Raw genomic sequence first — 18,262 nt, 5'->3', positions numbered from 1 at the left:
GTCTATGGCATTCTGTCCTGGCAGTTCTCCCTGGAGGAGACAGTATTGCCTCCGTCTTCCTTCTATGGTTTCTTGTTAGTACTATTAATTTTGGGGTTTTTTGGCCCTACTTTGTTCTTTTTCTTTTATTTTTTTATTTATTCTATATGTGTCTTTTACATGATGTATATTGATCCTACTCATTTCCTCATCCCTTTGCATTCACCCTCCTCCTCTGCAGCCTCCCTAAGACATAACAAAGTTTAAGAGAAAAAGGAGGAAAAAGAAAGAGAAAACAGAGAAAAAGATAAAGAAAAAACAAAAAATTTTAAAGGGGAAACATTAAAAATCTCATCATGGAAGCTGCAGTGTGGCACAGCGAGTCCCGCAGTAAACCACCTTGTCCACATATCTTTACTTGCAAATGTTCATTGCAGGGAGTCATTGGTCTGGTTCGAGGCCTCTGGTTTCTGCTACACTTTCAATGCATAGTCCTCACTAGGACTCTTTCTGGATATCATGTTGTTGTCCTGTGTTGTGGAGATTCTGCAGCTTTGTTTCTATGGGTCAGGTCCCTACACGTGCTCCAGAAGGCTCACAGAATGGGTGGATATTGGGGTGGACCAAGTCATAATAACCCTGGTTCTGGGCCTGTTTTACTTTATTTTATGTGTATGGGTGTTTTGCCTGCATGTATATCTGTATACCATGCATATGCTTTGTGCCTGTGAAGCTCAGAAGGGGCCAGTTGTGAACCACTAGGTAGGTATTAGAAATCAAACTGGGGTCCTCTAGAAGAATATCCAGGGTTCTTAACCAGAGACATCTCTGTAGCCTATTGTGGTCATCACTATTTGATAGAAAGGATATCCCAAGGCCAATATGCTCTTGAGGTAACTCCTATCATAATATCAGCAACCATGTACACCATGGTCAGAAAGACCTTTGGTGATAGACTCATCTTTCTTTGTTGTTTCAGTTTAAGAGTTACTGTTTTAAGACAGGCAATGGTTAAGCTGTTACAAGATTTTCTTACTGGTTTGTTTTTTGGTTCATTTCTTACCTTCAATCTCCTTTTCTTTTTTGGTCAGACTCTGATCTGTCTGTAAAATTGCATTAGAAACAGCCTCCTTGGATTGTATGTATGTCTGTAGAACCTCTTCAGCCTTGGAGTCCAGAGAACATAAGTTAGTGGGAGGACATCTATCTATCTCCCTACCACCCTCAAGAATTGTCCTTTTTATTTAAGATTCCTTACTACAGGAATGGGCAAATCATCCAAGGCAACCAAATGGAGCCCCCTACTGCTTAATACTGGGAGAAAGTGATTCTATACATTTAGACTAAGGCATGTGAATTGGAGATGATAATCTTGTGGGCTTACATGGGCAAATCATTCTGAGCTATAAGGCCTTCAGGGAGAACACAGTTCAGAGAGATATAGATATAAAGATGAAATGGTCAGAATGTAGAGTTAAAGTAATCATCAATCAGATAAATAGGTGTCATTTTTCTGAATATTTGGATCAAGAAGACATGTCGGCACTGGTAGAGCGTACCGATAAATATCTTGGTTACCTGTATGCCTTTCTTTGGTTCTCCGTAGTACTTTTTCTTTAGTCTTTGTGTCTCCTGAACAAAGAGGAAGTAACCTCCTGGCTTAGAATAAATGCCTTGCCTCACACCTTCTTCAAGAGGTCTGAAAATATCCTGAAGCAATGCCCAGCAATGGTTTGATGATGCTTCCAGATTGCGTTTACAAAAATCATCCCATCTTTCTTCTAGCTGAGACTGCAGTGTGAAAATGGGAGTAAAAAGAACACCAGAGAAGATAGTAACAAGGGTTAGAATTTCTCCAAGGGCTTCCCAAAAACCTCATTGTCTCCAGAAACTTAATGACAGCTGAGGAAAACTGTAGCTCTTCTCTGAGTTTGGACCTTCCTATGAATCCCCTCCTTACTAGAAATGATGCTCAGAGGTTTATGCCAAACCTAATTGTAAACTTTGCATTTAAACTGGACTGATGATGACTATGAATGGAATGAAGGAGCCAAAGCATAAGGCCAAAGAGACAACTAAAACAACAAGTTCATCTCTTTTGATCAAATGGAGTAAAATTGATCTATCCAAGTACAGAATTTGCTTTAAAGCACCAATTGTCAATGGTATGTACTTAGACTAAAGACGAATATCATAATTGTTTTTTCAAATTTGAGTCCAAGCTTTAAAAAAATTGTTTCATTTGAGTATTATGACTCTAAAGAGTTGTCACCATTTTAAGGGTGACAAAGGATAGTTTCCTTCGAAATTAATGGGACACTATGAAAGCAGTGCTAAGAGGAAAATTCATAGCACTAGATGCCCACATAAAAAAGTTGGAGATATCTCACACTAGCGACTTAACAGCACACCTGAAAGCTCTAGAAGAAAAAAGAAGCAAACTCATCTAGGAGGAATAGATGCCAAGCAATAATCAAATTGAGGGGTGATATCAATAAAATAGGAACAAAGAGAACAAGTCAAAGAATCAATGAAACAAAGAGTTGGTTCTTTGAGAAAATCAACAAGATAGACAAGCCATTATCCAAACTAACCAAAAAGCAGAGAGAGAACATTCAAATTAACAAAATCAGAAATGAAAAGGGAGACATAACAACAGATAATGAGGAAATCCAGAGAAACATCAGGTCATACTTCAAAAACCTGAATTTCATAAAACTGGAAAATCTAAAAGAAGAAATGGATAATTTTCTGGATAGTTACCACATACCCAAATTAAATCAAGACCAGATAAACAATGTAAACAGACCTATAATCCCTAAGAAATAGAAACAGTTATTGAAAGCCTCCCAACAAAAAAAGCCCAAGACCAGAAGTTTACAGCACAGAATTCTACCAGAATTTCAAAGAAGAGCTAGTACCAATACTCTTCAAATTGTTCCACACAATAGAAACAGAAGGGACATTGCCAAACTCCTTTTACTCCTTTTATCAGGGTAACTCCTACAGTTACCCTGATACCCAAACCACACAAAGATACAACAATGAAAGAGAATTACAGACCAATCTCCCTCCTTCAAAATTAATGCTCATTTCATTGTCTGATGTATACTTTGCCTTATACAACATAGATCCATATAAACTTAGGAGGAAATTACCCCCAATTCCTTTTGGAATGAATGGTCTTCATCTTTAAAGGCAGTCCTGAGGAAGATTTCTATGGCCTCTCTCTCACAGGTCCTATGCTGATCCAGTAGCTCCTGGAGGGTCTCTGTGGGCAGCTGCACCCTCTGGCTCATCTGCTGGTCATAGTGGGCAGTGGCCTTTTGCACTGCAGCTGCATTCTCTATTGTTGCCAAGGCTAGGACTGCATTCTCCATGCAGGGCAGGTCTCCACTGCAGATGGCTTCAACATAGGTCAGCACTAGACTTTCTAATCCTATAAACAGAGAGCAAATGATGACATCCACTAAGTAGAACTTTCTTCTTTAAGGAAAAGATAAGGCAGGCCTGTGTATACTGAATATGAATATCTCAGTCCTCCAACATGTTTAGAATAAGACTTCTCACAGTGGTTCTCAACCTGTGGGTTGAGACCCCTCTGGGGTCTCCTAACACCATTGGAAATAACAGACAATTACATTACGATTCATAACTAGCAAAATTACAGTTATGAAGTAGCAACAAAATAATTTTATGGTTGAGGGTCACTACAGCATGAGGAACTGTATTAAAGGAACTGCATTAGGAAGGTTGAGAACTGTAAGTCTTCTATATTACTCCCTTGGAAAGTCTTTAATTAAATATGTGTGGAAAAGCAATGTTTTCCTTATCAAAAAGTGTTCTCCCTTGTCTCATTCTAGCTCAGTGTTACTTTGAAGGGAGCCAATTGTTTAATGACTCTGCTTTTCATCACAGTAACCATGAGAAATAAGGCTGTATAGTCTATTTTTTTTCACTTAATAGTCTGAATTAATTTCACTGAATTTTTATTTAAATTTAAATGACTATGCTGTGGGAGCCCACAACTGACTCAGTTTCCCAGTTTGAATTTGAAGTCTATTCTGAGTCAATAGAGTCCAAACTTGTTTGCTCCAGGGCTGTGAGAAAGTTCTGATTAGTCCATGGGAAGGAACTTGCTATCTAGCTAGACTCAGGCTGCTGATGCCAGCTGGAGGTACATTGAGATAGAAAATGAAACTGCCTGCTCCTTGGCTCAAGGACGGGATAGACAGTGGGTGAATGCCTGTGCTGTGCATTGTTCTACCTCTGTCCTTCAAGACTGTTATAAGCTGACTCTGAAATAAACTCAGAACTGTCTGGCATTGACTGGCAGTCCTCGCGACTCTTTTCTGTCTTCTTCATTGTCTCTATAATCCACATGCCCTCACCCAGCTACTCAGCTGACTGTCTCAGGCTGTGACACTGTGCATGTATTGGCTAGATACTGAGCAACAGCACATATCTGGCTTTGTGCAATGTTATGGAGACTTAACTCGGTTTAACTTATTTAAACTAGGCTTTCACTATCTATTCCATTTCAGGATTTGACCAAAATCTGGTAGATGAGCTTAAACTGTCTTGAATTTAACATAAATAGTCATAGCCTCTACACTTTTGAAACCTGAAACTTTATGAATGCTTCCCTCTCCCTCCATCTTGAAATGAGTGGAAGACTAAGATGGGGACTCACGTGGGCCATTGACAGGGATGCCTCCTGGAAGAGTTTTGGCTTTGCAATGGTTAAAGATGTACAAACAGAATTCTTCTACTTGCTTCAGAAAATCGGACTCGATCTCATTTTCTTGCAGTGTCTCCAGCTGGGAGAGCTTTTTCCACTCAGTGGGTGGGTAGAAGATAAAACACTTCTTCTTTGGAAAGAACTTCCGAATACAGAGTCGGGGCAAGTTGTATTTTTCAGCTTCTTTGCAGATACCTCGGGAAATAATTTTTCCAAAGGAGGATGAATAGTTAGTGGAAGTGTTAGTTTGTCATTTTAAGAATTTCTTCAAATAAATCTATGTTATAGTTTTTGGTTATGTGCAGCTCTGCCACATAAGTTGTGAAGTAAGTGAAGAGATGAATGCGCTCTGGTAACAGTACTCAGAAAAGGGGGGAAGCCAAAGAAACTGCAAATTAACATAGTTATTATTGGTTCTATTCAGGCAGATGATTAATAATAATTAGTTCTTAGGAATAGCCAGGAGCATAGAAATGAAAAACTGAATGTGTCACCCCAAAAGGGTATAAATTTTTGGCATTTTCATCTACAAGTATCAATCTCTGTACCTTCTTTGAGCTTCAGCGAATTCTCCAGGTACTCATCTGCTGTGACATGGACTCCATCTATTTCCATCTTCAAGGTCATGTCTCTCAGGCTCCACACGAAGTCAGGAAAGAAGCTCACAAACTCAGCTGAGTCCTCCCCTTCATCCTCCTGGTCAGGTGAGGCCCTTGCTCTGATGCGATCTGTCAGCTCTGTCACATAGCTGGGTAGCTAAGGAAAAGTGGTGAATGAACAGGGTCCCCAGTCTTATTCCTCCCATTGGTCTCATCCATCCCCACACATAGTTTTTGCCATGCTCTGACTCAGCGTGGACTCATTAGTTGATGTATGAAGTCTCCCCTTATGCTGGGATTATTCTGCCTCCTGTCTGTCAACACTGACTCTGCAGCATTCCAGGCTGGGATGTTCTCCATCACAGAAAGGATACTGCAGCTGGTCCATGGCCTGCTGGTTGATGGCTCCCATGCTGTTGTACACGAAGGTGCTGCTCAGAAGTACAGCCAGGGCAAAGATCCAGCAGTCATTCTGGTTGTCTCCCTGGAAGTCCAGACACACATGGGTCAGGAATATGTCTTGTGTCAGTTTTCAGGTGAGCAGTGACAGAAGTATGCTCATTTAATCAGATGTTTTCCACAGTGATTAGTAAAACTAATGCTGTCTCAAACACCTATACAAGACAACTCTAAAGAAAAGTACTCATGAATTCCATTGAATTTGAATATATTTTACTAAGATTTTTTGTTTACACTTATTCTTTGAAGGTGTTTTTTGATCATTGGCATGTAATTGTTAGACAGTGGATGTTTGCAGATATTCTAAAACTTCAAATACACTGTAGATTTAAGTATCTCATTGCTAATGAGAAGATTTACTTTCATGTAACTCATACCTGCGGCTATGTTTTTAAAGCTCATTTAATTTTTTCCTCTAGTGCTGGGAATGGAAACTAGGGCTTCCCCAAGCTTGTCAAGCATGGGGGACTGAGATAGGCCATTATAGGCCATTCTTAGGCACTCATTATGTACCAGAAAAAATATTTATTTTATTAAATGGTAAAAGAAATGCCGTAAGGTATGTAGAGTATTGTTTATTTAATTCAGTTGATGTATCAGAAAGCTAAGGCTAAAAGTGTTGTTCAAATCTTAAATGGTCTTTTAATAAAAAAAAACAAAAACCCAGAGCCGGATATCAGGGTGAAAGCTAAAAGATCAGAGAAGCAGAACAGCGAGACACTAGTTCTTACCTCTACAAAATCCTCAGTCTAAAGAGAGTGAGCTCTGTTTCCTCCTTGTATACCTTTCTCTGCCCTGCCATATTACTTCCTGGGATTAAAGGTGTGTGTGCTTCCCAAGCAAAGGCATGAGATCTCAAGAGCTGGGATTAAAGGTGTGTGCCACCACTGCCTGACTCTGTTTCTAATCTAGTGGCTGGCTCTGTCCTCTGATCCTCAGGCAAGGTTATCAGGGTACACAATATATCACCACATAAAAGAAGTTTTAAAATAAGGACTGTGATTTAGTAACTGTGATTTAAACTGTGTTTAAATGCATACTCAAATCTGTAATTGAAGTTCTGTGTAGGCTTGGATACGTGACACTGAGTTTATCCTTGGTATGTTCATGAGGTGGGGTACCAGGTTTAGGTTACATTCTAAAAGTTGCTGGGATACTGCAGAATGACCATCCTCCTCTTCTGTGAGTCTGTCTGTTTATTAGTGGTGGCTAAACTTAATTACATGACGATACAGTAAATTCAGGTTATTTAAAAACTAGAGAACATTTAGATATCAAGTCTGAATCTCAAGTTGAATTCTCAATCCTTACTTTCTCAACATCGCCCAGGCCCTCAGTGTCAAGCAGAACGAGCGTGTGGTCTTTCTTGTGGGGATGAGGCACACACCACATCCAGATTCCTTTTGTATGAGCCTGCACTGTGGAGCCCAGAGAGAAGCCTGTGATATGTAGAAGAGAGGACACATTGACAGAGAGTTAGAAGCAGGCATCTCAGGAAATTGATGTAAAAATGAGAACAATCCAAGTCAATAGAGCTAACTAAAACCAAAACTAGCATTGATCTTGCAACCAGAGAAATAGTAAAAATCATAATACCAAATATGTGAAAATAAACATTTCACAGTTATCGTTAAAAATAGTATTCAGCAAACTACAAGAATTTCTTAACGTAAATGTATGAAATGCCATACATAAAAATCCATGCCAATATTGTACTCAGTGGTAAAAGCTGAAAATTTTTTCCTTTAAGATCATAGAAGAGAAAAGTGTACCCAATTTGGACACTGGTGTTCAATACAGCACTTGAAGTGTTATTCAAAGTAATTAGGAAAAACAAAAACAAAACAAAAATAGCTGGCACCCAAGTTGGAAAGGAAGAATAAGATTATCTTTATCACAGATGGTATAATCTTATATGTTAAAACCTTTAAATATTCCACAGAACAAAGTTAGATGTAATCAATTTATCCAGCATGGCTACAGCACCCAGAATTATTTCTGTGATTTCTATATTAGTTTCTTTTCTACACACCAATAATGAATAATCAAAATAATAATGTACAGAAAACTAAGAAATTAACCTCACTTATAATGCCATCTAAAGAGTGAACTACTTGGGAATACACTCATCTATAAGGTGACAAATCTGCACAGGGAAATATACAAATTATTAGAAAATATTTCAGAAGACACAAACAATTACATGTTTCATGTTTAAGGTCTGGAAGAAACAATATTCTTAAAATATCATTGCTACACGAAGTGATAAATGTCCATTCTTTTTGTGAGGAAGACCTTGCTTGGTTATCAAAGCTGTGCTTGTACTACGGGGTTCCAATGATATTCCAGCCTCAGCTTCCTGAGTGCTGGGATTTCTGCCTTGCATCACAGCCCTCACTCCCCTCTTATTTTGTTTTAAGGGTTAAGTACATAGGAACAGATTATAGAACAGTGGTGGAAAATGGGAAATGGGGGGGGTGGATAATTATTGTATGATGGGTACTTGGCTTGTGTTGGAAAAAATATAATAAATATATAAGTAAATTAATGTGATGAGTGTACAATGATGTGAATTTGTTTAATGATATAGAACTGCAGTTGAAATGGTTAGAAGAGTTAATTTTATGTTATGTTTATTCATGACAAAAAGACTTTCTAATTCAATTTGACATATTTTAAAACCTGAAAGGTGAGAGGAAACTCACTGTTACCTCATGACCTTATTAATTACAAAATCATCATCATCATTATTGTGTGCGTGTGTTTGTATATGCGTGATGTGTGTTAGGGTGTGTGTGTGTGTCACAGCATGTGTGTAGAGGTCAGAGGACAGCTCTGTAGATTTGACTGTCTCTTTCTATCTTCTCAGTATTAGGTCAAGTTTGCCTTGTGCAGGAATGGCCTTTACCTGCTGAATCTTCTTTTTGGCCCAGCCTTTACTTTTAATGACTGTCCTACAGACTATTATGTAATTGAATTATTCTTCTTAATGCTTTCTCCCTTTTTAGGAGAGGAATGATTTCTGCTTTTAAAATAGAACTGAAGATAATAAAGAGTGTTATGGAGCTAATTGACTTCCTGAAATAGAGTGAAGATAAAAAGCCCAACTCTGAGTAGGAGATTAGATTTCAGAATCTATCTCCTTCCCTGACATTGTTCCCCCTCACAACCCAAGTTCAAAGTGTGACCAAACAGAGGGGACTCAGCAAAGCATGGTGGGTGGCACTCACCTGTGTTCTTCCCAGCCAGCTTGTTCATCAGGTAGGATTTGCCTGTGCGGTAGAGGCCCACGATGGCCACCACCACCACCGGCTGTGTGATGGCCGACAGGATCTCCAGGGCCTTCTGATTAGGCCTCAGCTGTCCTTTCGCATTCTCAATGAGACACACGGGCCCTGGCATGTGAACCTTTAGAGCCGTGTCCATTGGGGTTCCTTGTCTTTGAGGGAAGAGGTGGAATAAATTAGAAATCCCTTCTCTTCTCAGAGGTGGAGTCATACAACCCTCCAGCACAAACTGAAGGTTTATTGTATTGTCGAAGTGGTAAAGCAAAAAGCTGCATAATTTTAGAAGGTTATGAAAATATTATCCAAGAAGTTGAATAAGAATGATAGTACTAATGAATTTTCAAAATTCAACTACAAGCAACTCAAATCTTCCCTTTAAGTTATCATGGGAGATATTCTTTTTGGATTCTAATTTTAAATTTTATGCTAAATATTGAATAGGGAAGATAATTTGTTAAAAAACATTTTAAATACTTTTATTTTAAAATTTTTGGTATTATAATTGAAATGCATTTTCCTTTTCTTGTCACCCCTCAAAATCATCCCATATAACCACCCCCACTATCCTGCAAATTTATGGCCTCTTTTTTCACTAGTTATTACATGCATATATGTATATGTATATGTATATGTATATATGTATATGTTCCTAAATATAACACACTCAGTCTATATAATGCTACCTGTATGGCTGTTTTCAGAGCTGAAAGAAAATTATCTTTTTAAAGCATAAGCTTTCTTGGGGCTGGTTTGTTGGCTCAGATAGTAAAGGTGCTCAGTATTCAGCAAGACAACCTGAGCTCAATCTCCAGGATGTATATGTTGGCTGGAGAGCACTGACTCTCACAAGTTGTCCTCTGGTTTCTCAACATGTTACATGACATGCTCACACCCCATACACAAAGGCATATAAAGTAAATAGATAAATGAAAGAATTAAAAACTCCTTAAAAATAGTATTTCTCTAAATTTAGCATTAGGTGAATTTATTATTTTATTTAGACTACATGCAAGAAATACAATATGGATTTATTACCACAATAATTCTTTCAATGAGTAAAAACGCTCGTGAATAAATTCTCTATTTTCTTCACATTTATACCTGGATGATAATCTTCTCAGGTGTTTAGTATTTGCCCTCCCTCTGGCTCTTAGGAACGTTTCGGTGGATTGAGCATGTGCAGGACCCCTTCTGCTGCTGCTCTAGGGATGAAGTCAGCACAATTGACTTGTGTATATTTATAAGCAATGGGACATCCTGGACTAGGAACTCTTCCAAGGACATGGCAGGTGTGAAGGAGGGTCCCAGAAGGAAGAATACACCTCAGTTAACCCTCTACAAGCCTTACTCACTGGTGGGAACTTCAGTGACAGTGGAGAGCTGGAACGTTGAAGCCTAGAGACAAATTATCTTTGCTACTTCAGACTCAAGATCCCATTCATTGTCCACTTCTGTGTTTGACTAACATCCGCCTATCAGGTACGATCTTTTTTTGGATTGTACAAACAGAGCCCTGGCTTCCACCACCCAAAGGGTGAGAATGTTGTCAGAGAGTATCCGAGACCTATTTCCTTACTGTGCTCTGCATCGCCTCCCTGATGTGTCCAGCAGTATGTTTGAAAGTGTCTTCAGCTATGATATCTTTGTTCTGTCATAAAACTTTATAAAACTGTTACCCTGTTGGAAACTGGTATTTGGGGTAATACATATCTGTATCCTCACAAATTATTAAAATTCACTGGTAACAACTCAAATCTTCCTTTTAGTTTATCATGGAAGAATTTCCTCTTGTATTGCAATTTTAAAATTTATACTAGATATTGAATGGGAGTATTCAATATCACAATATTTACTTCCAAAGCAATAAATTATCCCTTTATTTATTAGAAGTAAGAGCTGTGGGTTTTTTGTTTTGTTTTGCTTTTTTTGTTCGTTTGTTTTTTTTGTTTTGTTTTGTTTTGGTCAGTTAAGATGTTATGTGCCAGAACAGTGCTGTGAAGCCTCACTAGTTACTCAGTAAGCTAACCTAAGTGAGGAGGGGTCTGGAGGCAGCATTTTAAATGCCACAGGAAGCTCAAAACAATGATGACAGGAAAACTGAAAACCAGAGAGCAGATCAAGAGCAATAAGTTGTTCAAAGACAATGGCTGTTTCCTGTGGCCCATTTTTAGGTTTCCTGATTATTTTTTCTCTTTAGTAGAAGAAAGAAAAGAGAACTGGGGAGGAGAGAGAAGTAAAGAATGCAGAGGTAAGAGCTGACAATAGAGAGAGAGAAAATTGATGAATGGAGTTGGTGCCTGGCCAGGAACTCAAGGGAGGGGCTTTTAGGAAAGACTTTCTGAAGGCCTGTTTGGGTGAGGCCAATTAAGCCTAGACACTGGCCCTAGTCCTGTACTGCACGGGATTCTTTGGAGGAAGTCTTTTCGTGAAACACAAGTCTGAATCCTACAGGTGAGAGGTAAGAGGGGGGAGGCTCTAGGAATGAGAGAGTCTGCCCAGTGAAAGAGGAAATCCTCTTAGAAGCCAAGTTCAGGTGTGTGGTAGAAAGCATGTTAACCTGGTCTCTATCTTTCCCTCTGGGTTACAAAGTTTTCCTTGTGCTTCCACAGTGTCAGTGGCTGTTTGCATCATGTATTGTTTATATTATTTAGTTTTTTCATCTCTGCTCTTCATGGAGACAATGCATGGGCAGACTTTTCAGTTGCTTAGCTGCAGTAGGAGCAGGAAAAAGTGAGTACTGTCAATGTCCATAGTCATTTAATTGTGTTCCGACTCAATAGAGACAATGTGAACACAGAGAAGAGCACTCATAGTTTCAGTATTTCCAGCTGAATTCAAGCCCAATACTGGAATGTAGGGAATGTCAACCAGTGAATGCTCAGCTGCTGCCCATTTTGATTCTGGTATTGTCTAAGTGACCTATACGAAACCTTCTCATTCCCTTCCGGATATTATAGACCCCATTTCCCTGCAGAACTCTACAGAGCTGGGAAGAGAAGTGAGCCTCCTTACCTGCTCTTGCTGTTTATGGTGGATAGACTGGCTTCCTCCCTGGTCTCTTATTTCCTTCTCCAAGGCTGTGAGATTTTTTTTCTGAGTGTGGTTGATCAAATGTACAGCAACAGTCTTAATGGATACGAGGAATATGAAAATGAAAGTACTTGCTCCATAGTAGTGAATCAGCAATTGTGGAAGTAGTTTCCGGACTGAGCTAGTGGGAGGGTTCGTGAGGACTTCTCAGCCAGAGCTGGCAAACCTTTACTTGGAAGAGACCTTTGTAACCACTTGCTGTTTTGACCACTGTCTGTTAGATATGCATGTTTTCTATATAGGCAGGGACTCTGAAGGATGGTGGCCTGTGTGATCATTTGAGATGAGGAGGCAGGATATTATTTTTTAAATGTAGTTGCCTAAAAATAAATCTCCTCGTGTGGCTGATTCTTCTTTCAGAACTAGTTAGTGAGGGGAATGGCATGTTCCCCACCCTCCCAAAAGCCCAGAACCTGCTGCTGTCACTCACTACTGTCAGCCAATTCAGTCAGGATGGGCTCTGTGTATTATAAAGTGTTTCAGGCTGGTAGTTGGCGATTACATGAATTTTTTCCTTAATGCTGTTTTACAATTTTATTCAAATTCTTCTTTCTTAACATTTTAGCTTCACTGTTCTTGAATCTATTTCAAATTCACTTAGCTTATTTAGTATTTTGCACAAAAATATGACACAAACTCTTTGCAAAAATGACTTGAGTCATGTTAAAACTGTGTTTTCCCAGAGAGGATACTTGAGTCAGTTCCCAGTAAGGTTTGCTATGACTGCAGTAAGAGTGGCGGAGATCTGCCACTTGAGTCCTGCCTGTATCTTCTCCATCTCTACTTCTCTGTCACAGAAACTCTACTGCAGTTGAGTGTGGCTCCAGGGCTTGGGAATGGCTTGTGGGTCACAAGGTCCATCCTTTGGATCTTGTTTTGCCATGTGGTGATGGAAAGAGATAGTATGTATGATTAATCAAACATAGAGTCTAGTAGGAAATCATCATAGATGTCTCTGGGATCTCCATGGCTTCTTCTCTCACCTATGACCTTCCCTCCCTTAAGCAATCCTGCCATGATGTGATCTGCTGAGTCCACGAGGCTGTCTGACCTAGCACTTCATCTACACAGCCGAGCTATATGAATTTCTCTACTTTAGGAAGCATCTAATGCCCAATGCTGTGTTTTCATAATAGAAAAATAAATAGACTAATTCATACAGTCAACAAACTGAGGTTCCTCTGTCTTTATCTCCCATGTAATAACTTTTCCTTTTTTTTTGAAAGGGTTTCTCTGTATAGCCCTGGCTATTCTGGAACTAGCTTTGTAGACCGGGCTGACCTCAAACTCAAAGAGCTCCACCTGCCTCTACACCCCAATTGCTGGAATTAAAGGTATGCACCACCATGCCCAGTGACTTGTACTTTTTGATATTACTCCCTTATAAATACTTATTTTGTGTGTCATTGTCAGATACAACACCATTTTCATTTCAAATGTATTTATTTTTCTTAATCCAGACATGGGGTTGTCACTTTTGTTGATAATTTCCATTTCCATGACTCAACTCTTAGTTATGTTAATTTTTTGTTGCTTTCTAATGTCTGATCATATATCTCTGTTCTAATCTTTATCATTCCCCCTTTGTCAACAAAACTTAGTTTGCTCTTTTTGTAGTTCCTTGAAGTTTTAGTTTTGAGCTTGAAGTAGTTTGATGCTTTTCTTCTTTTAAAAAGTGTTTTGAGGAGCATACAGCAGAGAGTGGGCAGGGTTCAAAAAGCAGCTGCAGAGGCAAGGGTTCTGAGAGCAAGATGGGATACAGATGAGACTGGGCAACTGGAATTGTGGCTGTGTGGGGACCATGTGTGCCGGGGATGATGGGAGCCAAAGAAGCTGGATTGCATCTCCAAAGGACTTGAGTAGGGTTCTCTGTGAACTGCAATCTTAAGAACCCCAGAGCTAAACCAACCAACCAATCAATCAATCAAGAATCCCAGAGCAGGTGATGCTGCAAGGCAGAACAAACTCTATAGAGAATTCAAGTCAATAGCATGTTTTCCCTTTTTGCTAACACTTGTCAAACTATCATGGTTGTTACTACAGTTGACTCCCCCCTGCACAGAAACTCAACCAAAGACAACCCACTAGGAAGACTCACATTTTCTTTAAAAAGCAAACAAAAACAGTGGGAAGAGGAGAATTAGAAATCAGCAGACATATACACCCCAGATTAAAAAAAAAACAACACAGTAAAGAAACACACATATACACACATGCACACACGCAAGCACACATGCATGTACATACATGCTCGCATACACATGCACACACGTTCAAACATGCACACATACCACATACCCACAGAAAACAAAAAGAATATATAGAAAAGAATACCACTAGAATAATAACACTATGAAAAAAATCCCCAAGCATAGACATCAGAATAATGTCTGATTTATTATTGTCAGCAGACGTAAGAGCCAGGAAACCATGGATTGACATATTCCAAGTCTTACAAGTAACCAAAATAGGAATATTCTGAAAAATTGTGTACTTAGAGATTAGAGAAATAAGAATATTTCAAGACAAACAAAAGTTAAACCATTAATTCCATCTAAGCCAGAACTGCAGGAAATCCTTACAGGAGTACATTACAGAGAGGAAGAAGAAAGTTTCATGCACAAGTACACAGATCAGACTGCAGTCCATGAAAGCCATGGATGGACAGATGAGAGAGCAAAGGAGGAACTAGAACTAATCTTGTCCAACACAGCAAACCAGCAATATTCAGTACTTCAGGAGAGGAAAAAGAACTAACAATTTAACCAGCCAACCAGAGCAACAAGCACAAAATTATAAACAATAGCAAATTCATCTCAATCATTCTGTAAATGAAAATTCCCTTAACTCACCAATTAAAAGACACAGACTACTGGACTGGATTTGAAAACATGAACAAACTATCTGCTGTCTCCAGGAAACACACATAGCTAAAAAGACACCCATAACCTGAGAGCCAAAGGTTAAAAATCAAACTACTAAGCACAGAGAACATGTAAACAAGTTGATGTCACAATTCTCATATCTGTAAAGTAGACTTTAAACCAACCTCATTGGAAGAGGTAATGGGGGTTGGCTGCTACATTTCAATAGATGGAACACTTAGTCAAGTGGACATCAGTATTACAAATATGCAACAAATTTTATTCCTTTGCTTTCAAAACACAAACACTAGAAAACTGCTGGAATCCAGACACATTAATAATGGGAGAACTCAGTGTATCTAGAAAGGGTCTCCAAATAAAAACTCAGCAAGCAAACCTCAGAACTTAATTACTGAATAGATCAATTGTACTTGAAAGACATCTACAGGAAATACACATTCTTCTCAGCAGCACATGGAACATTGTCTACAACTGACCACACTGCAAAAGAATAAACCTTCGTAAATACATACATCATAAGATTGGGGGCTAGAGAGGTGGCACAGCTGGTAAGAGCATTTGCTGCTCTTGCAAAGGACACAGGTTCTCCCAGCATCCATAAGGTAACTCAGAACTGCCTGTAATGCCAGTTCTATAGGTCCTGACACACTCTTCTGACTTCTGCATACACTACATGCACGTGCACATACATATATGCAGGTAAAACACTCATGCACACAAAACAAAAAATTTAAGTTATTTAAATTAAAAAAACTTCCTGCATCCTATCAAATCACAGCAGAATTAAACTAGAAATCAGCAGGACTAACCTTGGAAAATACATAGATGCTTGGAGATTAAGCAATACACTTTAAAAGTGTGTGTGTGTGTGTGTGTGTGTGTGTGTGTGTGTGTGTGTAATTCTTTTGAAAATTTTACACGTGTATGTAATGTATTTTTAAAATAACCATCCCTTACTCTCTTCTTCCAATTATTTCTTGGTATCTCCAAGCTCTTCCAAATTTAATTTTCACTTTTTTTAAAAAAAAACTTCTTTTCTTTTAATTTCTTTATAAAAAAGTACCTCACCATGTCCCATTAGTGCTGCCTGTATGCATATGGGTGTGGTGTCACCCACTGGGTCATGGTCAACCTACTAGGGACTGTATCTCTGGGAAGTACTGACTCTTCTCTCAGAAGCCATCAACTGCCAATAGATAGCTTCTCTGCTAGGGGTGGGGCCTCCTAAACACCTCCCCACCCATATTGGAGTGAACAATAGGCCATTAATAAGTCAGGAAGGAAAATTAAAATTCCAAGATTTACAACCTACCAGATGCTGTGAGATGCAATGAAGGTAGTCCTAAGAGGAAAGTTTATAGCTCTAAATAAATTTAAAAAAATAAAAAAATCTAATTATGCACCCAAAGCTTTAGAAAAGCAAGAGGATACCGAATCCAAATGCTGCATATAGCAAGAAACAGTGGAAACCAGGCCAAGGGCTAATGATATAGAGACTAAGAGAACAATATATAGAATTAGCAAAAGAAAAAGCTCGGGTTTTTTTTTTTTTTGTAAGATTAACAAGATTAAACAACACCTAATCAAACTAATCAACAGGAAAGAGGAACCAAATGAATAAAATTAGAGACAAAAGGGAGTTGTTACAATATACTGTTATGAAATCCATACCATCAGGGAATGCTTTGAAAACATTTTAACAAATTAGAGAATCCAGGAGAAATGGAGAAATCTCTAAACACATGCGCCCTCCCAAAATTCAAGGCAAAAGACAAACAATCTAAGCAAACCCATAACAGTCAGACTGAAACAGTATTTAAATGTCTCTCACCAAGAAAGGTGCCAGGCCAATCAGATTTAATGCTGATTTTTACCAAAATTTCAATGAAGATCTAATTCCAACACTTCTCAGGCTGCTCCCCAGAATAGAAAGGAAAGGAACTCCACCAAACTTACTTTATGAAGTCAGTATGACTCTGACACCAGAACCAGGTGAAATTACACAAGAAAGCACAACAACCAAGACAAAAAAACAGACCGATTTCCATAGATGCAAAACTCCTCCATAAAATACAAACCAAATTCAATGCCATATTCAGAGCATACACCATGACCAAGTTCCTGTTATCCTACAAAATTGTTTCAACCTACACAAATCAATAAGCATACACCAATTAGGGCTGGAGAGAGGGCTCAGTGGGAAGGAGCATTTGCTGGTCTTCCCAAGGACCCAGCCCCCACATGGCAGCTCACAATCATGTGGAACTCCAATTCCAAGGGACCCAACCCCCTCTCTGTCAACCACAGGCACCAGGCACATATGTAGTACACATACATACATGCAGACAAAATATTTGTCTATAAAAATAAACAAATCTTCAAAAAATAACATACATCATATTAATAGACTTAAATATACAAAACCACACAATCATCTAACAGATGGAGAAAAGGTATTTGATAAAGCTCAACGTGCTATTATGATAAAAGATCTCTAGGAATAGACTGAGAATTCATCAGGATGATAGTCTGTATATAATAAACCCATAGTCACATATCAGAGAAACAAACCAGTCTCTAAAATCTGGAATGAGACAAAGGTGCCCACCCTCTCACTCTCGCTTAATATAATTCTTGAACTCTTAGATAAGGGAAAGATAGATTACAGAAGAGATAAAAATTAGAAAGAAAGAGTGTATACTTCTCTATTGCCAACATGGTTCTGTTCTTAAAAGAAGGGATAGTGGACAGGAGAGTACAAGGCTTAGGCACTACAGGATGGAGTGGAACCACTGCAGAGTTAATGAGCCGGAGGTCTTGAACCAGGCAGTGGGTTCCATTAGACTTTTTAACTGCAAGTATGGAGGTGTTAAAAGGTGAAGAGGTTAGGCAGAGCAGCTTTTTCCTGAGGTCAGAAATGATAGGCTTATGTCCTCTTGGGCTCTGGGGTGAGAGAGGGTACTGAGCTTGGGTGATATATCTGGCAGGATCTTGTAGCTGGATAATAATAGGCTGATGGTGTCTAGCAATAGAAGGGTTTTGGGTATCCCAGACTTTTGGGTCTACCTGAGAGGCTCGCAAGGGAAACGAATTGTTAGAGTTAGTAGAGTGAGTGTCTAGGAGAAGGAGGAGGGGAGCTGCTGGCACATCTGGGATTAGGCGAATGTGTGGAGCAAAAGAAATGGATGCTCCTACCTTAGCTGGAAGATCCCTCCCCATTAA

The 18,262-nt window shown here is 39.0% G+C and overlaps 2 protein-coding genes across 6 annotated transcripts in view; one reads left to right on the top strand and one right to left on the bottom strand.

The window, feature by feature from the left end:
- LOC102905072 (guanylate-binding protein 1-like) overlaps positions 1-18,262 on the bottom strand; it is a 37,636-nt gene that overhangs the window by 16,091 nt on the left and 3,283 nt on the right. Inside the window, exons 1-9 of one of the 5 annotated variants that reach the window (XM_042280036.2) lie at positions 15,008-15,028; positions 9,009-9,217; positions 7,090-7,217; positions 5,694-5,803; positions 5,269-5,468; positions 4,673-4,915; positions 3,138-3,418; positions 1,558-1,770; positions 1,043-1,145 (exon numbers count right to left, since the gene is read on the bottom strand). In XM_042280036.2, the coding sequence (XP_042135970.1) occupies positions 1,043-1,145; positions 1,558-1,770; positions 3,138-3,418; positions 4,673-4,915; positions 5,269-5,468; positions 5,694-5,803; positions 7,090-7,217; positions 9,009-9,204 (1,474 nt within the window). In that variant the 5' untranslated portion in view covers positions 9,205-9,217; positions 15,008-15,028. Of the gene's footprint in view, positions 1-1,042; positions 1,146-1,557; positions 1,771-3,137; positions 3,419-4,672; positions 4,916-5,268; positions 5,469-5,693; positions 5,804-7,089; positions 7,218-9,008; positions 9,218-12,077; positions 12,341-15,007; positions 15,029-18,262 lie in introns of those variants that run through there. The other 4 variants (XM_042280037.2, XM_006986122.4, XR_013052400.1 and 1 more) reach the window with 4 other exon arrangements.
- The window catches only part of LOC143274005 (guanylate-binding protein 1-like), a 30,965-nt gene continuing 24,095 nt past the window's right edge, over positions 11,393-18,262 (top strand). The window contains exons 1-2 of the mRNA XM_076575077.1: positions 11,393-11,523; positions 13,382-13,489. The gene's annotated coding sequence lies outside the window, so the exon portion shown is untranslated. The remainder of the gene's footprint in view (positions 11,524-13,381; positions 13,490-18,262) is intronic.

This window comes from Peromyscus maniculatus, chromosome 6 (genome assembly GCF_049852395.1).
Source record: "Peromyscus maniculatus bairdii isolate BWxNUB_F1_BW_parent chromosome 6, HU_Pman_BW_mat_3.1, whole genome shotgun sequence".
NCBI lineage: Eukaryota > Metazoa > Chordata > Mammalia > Rodentia > Cricetidae > Peromyscus > Peromyscus maniculatus.
This window is presented reverse-complemented; position numbering and strand designations above follow the sequence as displayed.